The sequence below is a fragment of the Muntiacus reevesi genome, chromosome 2 (assembly GCF_963930625.1).
Source record: "Muntiacus reevesi chromosome 2, mMunRee1.1, whole genome shotgun sequence".
Taxonomy (NCBI): domain Eukaryota; kingdom Metazoa; phylum Chordata; class Mammalia; order Artiodactyla; family Cervidae; genus Muntiacus; species Muntiacus reevesi.
The window spans coordinates 199,300,659-199,313,001 of NC_089250.1; the positions used below are offsets into that span (position 1 = coordinate 199,300,659).

Genomic DNA, 12,343 nt, shown 5'->3' on the forward strand with positions numbered 1-12,343 from the left:
GACCCCATGGACTGCAGCACGCCAGGGTTCCCTGTCCTTCACTAGCTCCCAGAGTTTGCTCAAACTCATGTCCATTGAGTCGGTGATGCTATATAACCATCTCATCCTCTGTTGCCCTCTTCTACTTTTGCCTTCAATCTTTCCCATCATCAGGGTCTTTTCCAATGATTGCTGAATAGACTCTCTCTCAAAAAGGAATGACCAATGAGGTAAATAAATACTGTATAAAGACAAATGTCACAGAAGCTCGTCATACTCCCAAACTCAACTCATCGCCGTTCTGTCAATACAGTTCCCCGTTCTCTTCCTCCTGTATGTCCTACCCCAGCAATATCACTACCACCTGTTAAGAGCACAACACAGGCATCATCCCAAAGCCTCAAATCCTTCCCTCTTCCTCCACTCCACGTCCATCCAAGATAACACCCCTCTAACATTCCTCACACCTGTCTCCTTCCCTCTCCATCCCCTCAACCCAGCTTAATTCAAAGTCCTCACTCACTCCGACCTCAACTTCCTCCAGTCTCGTAATTGCTCTTCCTCCCCAAACATCAATCTGCTCCAGACAATCCTCCCCCTCCTGCTACCACCAAGACCTTTCTCAACACCAGTCTGAGGCCTCAAATCCCTGGGTGTCCCCTCTGCAGGCAAGGGTTTCACGAAGGGGACATAGAGGTTCTAACAGGACATGTCTGGTGAAAGAGGTTTTTAAAATTCATTCTGGATTTCAGGAGATGCGTCAGATCTGGGACCATTAACATGACGAAGTGAGGGAGGCCATGGGAACCGAACGGATAGCCATGCCCTCTGAGATGTTAGAGAAGCCAAGGGCAGAACCTGGGGGGATACAGATTCTTAAGGGAAACAAAGACTGAGAGACCACCAGAAACTGAGGATGCACAGTCAGAAACAGGCAGGTCAGAAGCATTCCTTTCATGCAGACCAAGAAGAGAGTGGCAAGAGCAGGCTGGTTTATCAGAACCACATCCCATGGAAAGGGCAAACACAGGCTGAGCAAAGACCACTGACATGAGCCCAGGAGGGGCTCCGAGAGTTCTGGACAGCTGTCAGAAACCCAAGTCAGACAGATGACGAGAGGTCTGGGAGGTAGGAAGGAGAATACGCTGAAACCACTAATGATCAAGTTAGGCAGAAAAGAAGAGAAAGACTGGCATGACAGCTAGAAAGGGAAGCAGAACTGAGGGAATTTTGTTTCATGACAGGAAGACCCACGTGTGTGTGCAGCAAAGATGGGGAGGGACAGGGGTCTGGGTGGATGGAACGAGTGAGAACATCAGACAGGAGGGACCTACACTGTCATCTGGTGAGTCCCCATCTTGGCAACATGCCAACTGTCCGCCTAAGTACGTGGCCACCCAGCCCAGCGCTTCTGGTAAAGAAGCAGGCCGTTTGTTTTTCATTTTCAACACATCATGAACAGACACTGTTTTATAAGATACAGTAAGAACGTCATGATGACAATGTCCGGTAGTTTTGACAGTTTCTCCAACAATGCTCTATTCCTCTACTGAGCTCGGCAGGAACTGCCGCAGAGCTGCCGGGTCTCTGCGTGCCTGCGACATGGCCGGCCTTGTGAACGCCTGGCAGGGAAGGCACTGGCTCGGGAGGCAGCTGCCCCCTCTTCAGTCTGTTACAGAGTTCTTCCTCATATTAAGGTGAAATTACCCTCCCTGCCATATCCAGTCTCTAATTCTGCTTTTTAGTGAAAAGACGTCCAAGCCCTCATCCACAAGATGAAATGGATGAAAACACCTATCAGATCTTCACTTAAGGTCTCCTTTGTCAAAACACATTCAGCCGTGCCAGGATTTCCAGACGCACCATCCATGACCCACACTCTGCCTGTGCCCTGGGATGTCAGTCTCTTAATAGTGAACATTCAAGGTGATGAGGAGAGCAGGGCTGTCTCCACCTGAGATCTGGACACTGTTTGCGAAGCTTCCTTAGGTGGCCAACTGCACTGACACTCGTACAACACTGCTGACCATCACGGAGCTCGCAGACAGCTTGACCCCAAAATTATCACCACACAGCCTAAGTTTGACCTTCTCCTCTTTCCTATCTGAACTGTTATTTCTGGACCTAATGACTGAGCTTCCCAAGGAACACTCACTCATTTATTGCAGGATATATTTACTGAAAGCCCTCTATGGAAGGGCTGGACACTGCAGTACTTGCTAGGGTTATTTTATGACCAGGACAAAGTCTCCCATCTGCCGTGCCCCACCACATCAGCCTCATTTCTGTTTCTCAACCTTTCTTCTACCCCAGGACCTTTGCTTCTTTATTTACTTGTTTATCCCCACTACACTATAACAGCCTGAGGGCAAAAATGCTGTCTGTCTTGGCCCCTGCTATAACCCCAGGCCAAGCACAGTAGCTAGCATATAGTATGTACTCAACAAACAAGTACTGAATGAACAAATCCCGATTACAAGATCAGTGAGATGTTTTGTAGAATACCAATGTTGTCATCTGGCCTTCCCTGATAGCTCAGTTGATAAAGAATCTGCCTGCAATGCAGGAGACCCCAGTTCGATTCGTTGTCCTCTAGTAGATCTGCCCAACTTTAAGTTTTGAACATCTCCCAAATCAAAAAAAAAAAAAAAAAGCTAAATAGGATAAGGGGCTACACAGAGCATATAATCATCAGTCAGATTTAATGTCAGTTGTTTTATAAAAGCCCAAGATTAGAAAAATATGTCGAATGAAAAACTAGTAAAGGAACTAGCTATTAACTGAGTGGAGGAGAAAAGGCTTAGTGAGAAGATGAAAACTATTTTCAACCATTTGAAGGATAAACAAGTAGAAGAAAATGAAGATCTGTTCTCAATTGTTCTTAATGACCTGAGAGTTTGCCTGTGGGTTGTAGCAACTGAGGACGTATTTCAGGGTAACATCAGTCACCATCAGAGGTATCCAAAGAGGAAATGGTGTCTCTGACAAACAGCGGCTGGACAATCATCTATGTGAAATTAGGTAGAAGAACTCAATCATTAGAAAAAAGCTTTAAAGTCCCCTCCAACTCTGAAATTCCATGATTGCCTACATGCAAGAATGAGTAGTAACAATCAGTAGTTGGAATTATGATCCTAAACATCAATTCAAAATCAGAGGAACTCTAAGTGCTCTCATCAAGGTTTCTCAAGGTGTCTAAACCTGAAAAGGTTTAAAAACCACACAGGCCTATTGCACAGTGAGCACCAAGAGTGCTTTAGTTCCTTGGCTCTGACACTGCTACTGTAATGTCTGTTCTTTTCCTCTACACTGAAAGGGCTATTTATTTATCCTTTTAAAAGTATTGAGAAAGTCAGCTCATTATATTAGCTGCATGAAAGCGTATGAATGATTCAGAATATCCCTCCATAAATTTGCTTTATCACGAACTATAGTCACATCTAACTAAAGATCTCCAAGTTAGTGGTAGTTTTCTAACTGTGTGTTTAATACATGGTTTTCATCTCAGAATAATAACAGAAGGATTTTTACAAAACTGGAAAGGAAAAGGCACTTTAGCTTTGTCAACGAATCAAAATACGCAAAGAGATGGACAGGAAAACACTTACTGACATGGCCAAAACATCTTTACATACTAAAATTCATACTAAATTTGCTGATGTTTTAACAGAAGTGGCAGTAGATTCTATCTCAGTCATTAACAAAAAAGATAAACATAGTGACCCCTTCATGGTTGAGATCATGGAGATGAAACATAAACCTGAAACTATAAGCTTAATCAGAGGTCTTGTTTTGGATGATGGGACATGCCATCCTGACGTGGAAAAAAATAAAGCAAAAGATGCATATATCCTTATATGCAATGTGCCATTAGAATAAAAAAAAAACAGAAGTGAATTCTGGCTTTTTTAAAATAAGAGTGCAGGGGAGAGAGAGAGAGAAATTAGTAAAGGCTGAAAGAAAATTCACTAAAGATGGAGTTTTAAAAGTAATAAAACTTTACAAAATAAAGTGTGACTGTGACTTAAAGGATGTGCTACTGTTAATCAAAAGGGAACTGACTCCTTTGCCTTAAATGCTCTTGCAAAAGAAGGCCTAGTAGCTCTGCACAGCGCTAATAAGAGCAAGGTGGAAAAGCTGACTCTGGCCTATAGTGGGGTAGCTCTAAATTCTTTTGATGACCTGAATTCTGACTGTTTGGGACATGCTGAACTTGTCCATGAGTACACACGGGGAGAAGAGAAGTTGCCTTTATTGAGAAATGCAACATCTGTGACATTACTGGTCAAAGGACAAAATAAGTACACACTCATGCAAATCAGAGAGGCAATAAAAGATGGCTTGAGGGCTGTTACAAACGTATCGATGATGGCTGTGTCATCCCCAGTGCTGGTGCAGTGGGTGTGGCAATGATACCCTTGATTGTATACAAGTCCAGTGTCTAAGGGGCAGGGCCCAACTTGGGAGTCCAAGTATTGCTAATGAATTGCTCACTATTCACGAGGTTCCTGCTCAGAACTTGGGTTTTGACCGTTCAGGAAACACCAGTTTAACTTCAAGCAGAATATTCAGAATCAGGTCAGCTTGTGGGTATGGACTTGAACGCAGGTGAGCCAATGGAAGGCATACGAGATGACCAATATGTAAAGAATCAGCTTCATCACTCCTGCACTGTAACTGCCACCACCATTCTCCTGGTTGATGAGTTTATGAGAGCTGGGATGTCTCCTCTAAAAGGAAAGTTGAATTGAAGCTTCCCTTGTATCATCTGAATCATGAAGACTCTACAGAGTGATCCTAAGACTACAGGTATGGAATTTTGATCCAAACCTCAAACGATTTTCAAAGGAATTTTCTTTTCTTGTATGAAAAAATGAGACAACACTGGCACCTATTCAAATTCTGAAGTTTTGAAATTACAGTGTATTTTAAACTGCTCTGAATTATACACACATACAGCAGGCTATATTTATCCAATGAACAGGATGTTTTGCTTTAGCTTAGCTATATAAAAATGTTAGGTAAGCATATGTTATCTACCTTGCTATTAAATATTCCTGTTGAAAAAACACACACAGGCAAGGGTCCCAACCACTATCTTAATTACCGAATCCCTACAACCTGCAAAGCACCATGCTAAGTGGTCTAAACCAGGCTGTCCTACACAGTACAGATTTACATCTATATCTACACTGTCCATAACAGGAGCAACCAGCCACAGTGTCTCCTGAGCCCTTGAAATGTGGCTAATGCAACTAAGGAACTGAATTTTCAATTTTAGTTAATTTTAGTAAGTCCTGGCATCTATGTTCTCACTACCAAAAAGTTGAGAACCAATGACCTAGTTACAAGGGAAAATAATTTAATCTCTAAGTTAAAACAAATAACTTAGTCATTAACAATTAAAAAGGAGGGAAAAAAAGAACTATTCAAAGATTGGTGTCTAGAGCATTTTTTTTCAGAAACTCCAGAAATTTAAACTGCTTTTTGTTAAAGTCCTAAAAGGATTAACACTAAGACGCACAGCACATGTGCAGAACCTACATAAATGCAACCAATCCCTGGGTTCTTCTGGGGCATAATCTGCTGTTCTCCATGGTCATCCCACCCTGGTGCCTCCCTACTACCCTCACCAGCCATCAAACACTGCCCACCCTTACCCGCTCCTCTTTGGTGTAGAGTTGGAAACACTGGGATAAAGTGCAAGTTTGAGGCTGATGGTGACGCTCCTTCTGCAGCCGGACACTTTCTGCATCAGGGATATACTCATCTTCAGTATTTACAAACAAGCTGCAATGAGGGGCAGAAAAGCATGTATCAGAGACGGTCTTGCAAAACTGACACAGGAAAAAAATTAACGGCTTCACAACATGACTATAAATTCATAACTGAAAAGATCAATATGTAAGAGAGCAAAAGGGGCAATCCAACTTTTCTAGGATCCAAAATGCTCTTGAAAAGTTCTCAATCTAAAAAGTCACTTTCAAGAAAAAATTTGGAGTTGGTTTTTCCGGGACTGGCCACACACTATGCTGATTAATTCATATATTCTTATCCTTTTGTATTAAAGGGCATGCTTTTGGCGTAACTTGGGAGTTAATGGGCCTGTAATAATAATCAAAATAATTTGAATACATAGCTTCTGTCTCATTAGCAGCAAACAAATGTTCTAAGATTTTGGGATCCAGACAACAGAATGTATAGGAGAGAAATAATACATTGCTTAAATAAAGGATTAGCAACACACTTGGATAGTTAGCTAAAGAAAAGAGAGGTTTGTGTTTCAGCTAAGTTGAAAGATAAAAGGTATGCTATTAAAATAACCATCAAGACAATTGACTATATAAACACTAAGTAAGAAAATACTTACAAATCTTTTGTCTCCTTGTCCCATTCTACTACTAACTTCACATGAGCAGTACCGCCTGGTCCACAAGATTTCAGTGCCCTGTGGGATAGAGAAGAGTCACATATTACTTTCTAAAGAAATGATTTTACTTAAGTATGCGAACCATCTGAAATCACAGTGTGATTGCTGAAAACCTTCATCATTGGTCCCCATCAGAAAAGGTTTCTGACCATTATAACCTCATGTTTAACGATTTGATTACAACTGAACTGAAAAACCCTTAAATTAAAATATTCAACATGGAAATAAAGATACAGGAAGAAATTTAGTAGCACACTATAAGGCTATCCATGTATAACTCTTAGAGGGTATGACTTTCCAATTTTTGTCTAATTTCTCACCAAACCAGAGACCAGACGACAATCTCTTTGAGAACGAAGCCTGCCTCTCTGCACCTCCCTCCATACACCACGCCTGGTCCGTGGACTGCGCCCACACCAACGTAACCTGTGCCTTCCTGCGAGGGACCCTCAAGCTTTGCCTCATTTATTGACCCTGAGCTCCCTGGCCCCTCGGGCATCTTCTGAAACACTCAGCATTAATAGTCAACATTACTTACCAAACACTTTTTACTTTTTGCAATGTTTTAGATCATTGTCTAATCTATTAACTCTAATTTCTAAAACCAAACAGTGAATTCCTTTCGAACAGAACTATGCTGTATAATTCTTTGGAATCCTGAAATGCAGGCACTTCAATATTTATTGGAAAAGGCATTATAATAGAGGCAAAACAGTGTTTTTATGTATCCATATATGTGTAGTGTGTCTATGTACACATATGTCTATTATTTTATCAATACAGTAGAGTGTTGTAAGAGAACAGAAGTGTGTAGAAAGCACAGAAGGAGCATAGGGGAGAGACTAATTCTGGGGGCAGATGGGGGAGGGGACAGTGTGGAGAGAGGCTCAAAGGGAAGGAATTCTCAACAGAGGAAGCTGCACATGGGAAGGCGCATGTAAACCTGTGCTGTCATGTTCAAACAGCCCTCAGAACTTTGACGCTGCTGAAGGTCTGCGACAGTGGGGAGAAGATATGAGGCCTGACAGAAAAGAAGCAGTCAGGGTTGAAAATGTAGAGAAACTGGGCTTATCATTTAAGGATTTCAAGAAGTAAAGTGTTATGATTAGAATTCTACTTTGGAAAACTTCAATCTTGGTGAATATGCAAGTGTAATTCATCTATCATCCTGAGACATAGACCAATTTAGTTTCCTAACATAAGTACTCTAGTACTCCTGATTCCAAAAATGATCACAAAACATATCCCACTCCAATATGAATCAAAAGTAAAGTAAGGGTTTACTTTCTAAATGAGCCTGAAGAACCTACCGCTCACATGGAAATTACATCAGACATCACTAGAAATTACACACAGGCATACATGAAATCCTAGAAGGTAATTTTTTTTTTTTACCTTTCTACTGTCGGGTGGCACAGAGGCTGCTCCTCCTGGGGCAGCAAGTACGTTATTCCCACAACACTGACCACACGCAAACTGAATGGACACACCTGCATCAAATGGCAAAGGCAAATCAGGTTCGGTTTCTCTTCCAGGGCATGTGGCTCACAGGGGCATTTCCCAACCAGGTTAGTGAGAAAGCAAACTGTTCTACAAAATGCTTCTCTGCAATATTCCGTGAGGTTGCCAAGCCACTATAACACACTTTAAATGTGACTGACCCAAATGCAATTTACATATCAAATATGTTATGCAAGACAAGTAACATGTTGCTTTAGCTTAACATTAAGTTTTCCATGGATACCTTAACAAAGTAGTCAGAATTTTGAAAATGTATAGTTTGTCCACAAAATCTCTCTCTCTACAAAAGCTGATCATGTGCTCAACTTTATTAGACAAACATAAAGGAATACCCGGCAGTTCACAGAAAACCTTGCAAGAGCCAGCTCCCTTCATAAAATAAGGAATAAGTTCTCAGTATGGAAAACCTGAATGCATCTTCTGCTAAGGAACTTTTCTCTGGGGCTCCCCAACACTCCAGCACAGTGTCTAGTCTTTCCTAAGGTCAAAGGTCTGAACTTCCCATCTCACTGTGGTGACTGTTTCTGCATGGGGTATACACGTGCTATTCTAGAGTATCAGGAGGCTTACACACCTGAATGCAAACTGTGGGCCTCAAGAAGTACTTCATCTTCTCCAAGATTTCCTTCTGCAGAAGGTCCCATGCTATTGTCTTCTCTAAGTGCAGCACAAAAGGTAGTCCAAATCTAACATACACAAATAACTGTCATCACCTTAAAAAGTATGATAGTTTCTTCAATACTGTAACTCCTTTTTCACAATCTTTTTAAATAGAATCACAATACAATTAGTTTTAGGGCAGTTTTCAAAAGAAAGCAAATAGAAAATTTAATACTCTTAAGTGGATGAAAAGAGTCAGAAGAGAAACTGAGATTTACAAATGAAATTTAACAACTTATACACCAAAATGGCTTCCAATAAAGTATGGTACCACGATATTAGGTAGTAAGATCACGGAATTAGTGGACACAGTGACAAAAGCATGTGGGAGTGGGCATGAGTCTAGCAAATAACATGGATCAAACACGTAAGGGGTTAGGGGCCAGAGGAATAGACAGAGAGGGCTGGGAGGTCTAGCAGGGAGGCGGCCATATCCTGGTGGTCTGACGAGGAAGACACTGGCAAGCAAGTGACACTAAAAGTCAGCTCTAGTCAAGCGGAGAAGCCATGTGGCTCCTGCCAGGTTTCCTAGCCCATGCTGAGCTCACAGGTGTTAGAGAATGAGACAGAGCTGTGGTTCTCAGCCATGGATACAGGCTGATATCAGCAAGGGAGCTTTAAAATACAGTGATGCCCATGAGATTCTGCTGTAACCACTCTGGTCTGTGGTTTGAGCACTGAGACTGTTTCAAGAGCCCTCCAGGTGGTTCTAAGATGCAGCCACGGTAGGGAGCACTGGTCCAGCCTTAACTCTCACCCAAGCCCCAGCCATTCAGACCTACTTGCTGTTGCCCTGAATGCATCCAATTCACACCCTCAACAGGCAGCCAGTTCTCTCAGCCTGGAAAAGCCTTGTCACTCTTAAGCTATTTCCTATCCAACCACATAAGGACCCAGTGGCACCCAGTGGATGCGTTCCCTGAGTAGGACCAAGCTCTACTGCACCGCACATACCGCCTGCTTATTCTGCCGCCACCACCAGACTGCGTTATCTGACAGCAAGCACTATGACTGACTATCTTACTAGTCCAAACAGCCGGTGCCGAGAAAACAGCAGATGCTGGATGAATGAATGAATGAACAAATGAACACACAAACCAACCCTGACTCAGGCCAAAGCAGAGGTGCTAATGTCACCAAGAAACCTGCTCCTAACAAGTACCAGTTTACTCACAGTTGTATTCAACAGTAAGCCTGCCTGCCTAAAAACGACTGTGATGTGAAATACGTTACAAGCATGGTGTGTAAATCAGTGGCCATATTTTTTCATGTGACGATGTCTTAACTTTTAAGAGACCAACATCATGAAAGGGATTCCATAAGTTCTTTATTTCATAGAAATCTGATGAGCTGCCTTTCCTTCTGTCCTTAAACATGCCAAGCTCCTTCTAATCTCAGCATCTTTTTTAAAAAAATTTTTATTTTAGTATAGTTAATTAACAATGTTGTGTTAGTTTCAGGTGTATAGCAAAGTGAATCGGTTTTACATATACATATATCCACTCGTTCCTGGATTCTTTTCCCACGTAGGCTACAGAGTAGAGCGTGTTGTACAGCAGGTCCTTACCAGCTATCTATTTTATATACATACTGGTAGTGGTATGTGTGTGTCAAGCCTGATCTCCCAATTTATCCCTCCCCTTCCCTTTCAGCCAGTAACACCCAGAGAAAACCTAATCCAAAAAGAGGCATGCACCCCAATATTCACTGCAGCACGTTTACAACAGCCAAGAATGGAAGCAACCGAAATGTCCATGGACAGGGGACTGGATGAAGATGCAGTGCATGCATACAATGGAATATTACTTGGCCATAACCTCAACACCTTTGTACTTGATGTCCCCTCTTCATGGGATCCTTTCCCCAGAGGCTCACACAGCTCACAACTTCTCACTTGGCTTGGCCCGGCTACCACCTCCTCAGGGAGGCCCTCCCTCACCTTCCTCATTAATGTAGCTTTGCCAGACCCCCACCAGTGCATTCTGTCATAACAGCATGTTTTAATATCTTCAAAGTAACAATGACTGTCTGAAATTAAATGTTTACTTGTCTTCAGTTGCTCTGTCTTAACTAGGTTGCAAGCACCAAGAGAACACAGATCCTGCTGTACCCCTAGTGTTTAGAACAGTTCCCAACACACTATAAACACTCGCTAATGAACATCATAAATATACAAATCAACACATTTTGCATTTATGTTATTTACCACTCTTAAATAAGAAACTTATTTCAAAGCCACATTTTAAAAGGTTAATATAAATGCTACTCTAATATTAGAAACACTGTATCCTTCCTCCCTGAAATACATCCATATGGTGTTATTACTCAAGTAACATTACTAGTGTGATAAAGTTACTTTAAAAGACAGTCTAAAACTCCCATAAATTCTTAAGAGAGGGAAACAGATTTAAGAGAGGTTTCTAAGTCCCAAACGTCTGACTAAATACAGTTGAATGAAGAGTGGGGCCATTTGCCGAGTCAGGAAATGATGGGAGGGTCAGGTTTACAAGGAAAGACAATGAGTTCAGTTTGGAACACAAGATTGAGGTGCACATGCCATCCAAGCAGCTTTGTTAAGAATTTTTTTTTTTAAAGCTGTAAAGAAAGTAGCTGGATACAGGTCTAGAAGTCTAGAGCTCCAGGAGGATCCTGAGCTGAAAATACAGGTAAGAAATGTGCCTCTGAAAACTACATGAGCTTGAGAGCCATCCTAACCCAGATCCTATCATCCTAATTTTATATTCTTCCCGTGTCAACCCCTCAAATCAGGTCAACTTACACACGTGCTCTTTCTAAATATCAGAATCAAAAATTCAGTACTGAGGAGTAAGGATTTTTTAATCCCTGCTTTGTACAACATTTGGAAGCGTTAGACTTGTGAAGTCTCAATACTTATTGGAAAGTAAGCTGCTTGTCACCTTCTCCCTTGCTGCCCAGTGCAGGCTCGGTTACACACCAACAGAACGATCTTGTCGCTTCCTGCTCGTGAGGGCGGCAAGTCCGCCTTCCCCTGCTTTGCTGCTGCTTGTGTAGGAGAAGACAGTCTATAATGATCCAAGCCAAACTTCAAGTGGTTTAGGTTGTTGTTTAAGTGAATTCCTAAAATAAAATGAAAACTTACTTTATCTCTTCAAATGTCTTTACTCTTTCATTATAAAAAATATACCCATCAGAGAAGTTAAGTTGTCATTATGTTATTTACACTGCAACTGAATGAGGAACAAATGATCAACTTTGAGATTACTCATCCAGCCCTTAAAAAAATTCTTGGCATCCGTTATATCATTTAAACTAGCCTTACCTACCTTAAAAACTGAAAATTAAAACGATTCACTCCAATGAATATTGGTTTTAGAATGGCAAGTCTGAAGGATGACACTCCAGGACAGACTTAAAGCGAATACATACAACCAGCAACCAAATTTTTTTAATAAACAATAAAGATCAGTATATGTGGAACAATCTTCAATATTCCAAAGGCAGCTCCTTTTCTTTGATTTAGACCCAGGAGTCTAAGATGCTCACAGCCATTACAGAATTTTAATCAACTAGACTGGACTGATCTATAATAAAGTGAACAAAAATGTATGTTTGACAGGCACAGTGCTGGCAGCTAAAATCCAGGTCTTTGAACATGCCCCAAAGCAGAGCTATCTGTCAATCAGAGGCACTAAGGAACTCAGCACCTAGCGCAAGGTCTTACACTTAGCTCAATAAGTGCTTGACCAAATAACTGCTCATTTCCTTAATCCT

The 12,343-nt window shown here is 41.6% G+C and overlaps 1 protein-coding gene and 1 pseudogene across 1 annotated transcript in view; one reads left to right on the forward strand and one right to left on the reverse strand.

The window, feature by feature from the left end:
• The window catches only part of USP31 (ubiquitin specific peptidase 31), a 76,919-nt gene that overhangs the window by 17,414 nt on the left and 47,162 nt on the right, over positions 1–12,343 (reverse strand). The window contains exons 7-11 of the mRNA XM_065924488.1: positions 11,509–11,689; positions 8,505–8,616; positions 7,805–7,899; positions 6,350–6,427; positions 5,640–5,769 (exon numbers count right to left, since the gene is read on the reverse strand). Coding sequence (XP_065780560.1) covers positions 5,640–5,769; positions 6,350–6,427; positions 7,805–7,899; positions 8,505–8,616; positions 11,509–11,689 — 596 coding nt within the window. The remainder of the gene's footprint in view (positions 1–5,639; positions 5,770–6,349; positions 6,428–7,804; positions 7,900–8,504; positions 8,617–11,508; positions 11,690–12,343) is intronic.
• On the forward strand, positions 760–4,730 carry LOC136159055 (T-complex protein 1 subunit zeta pseudogene; annotated as a pseudogene).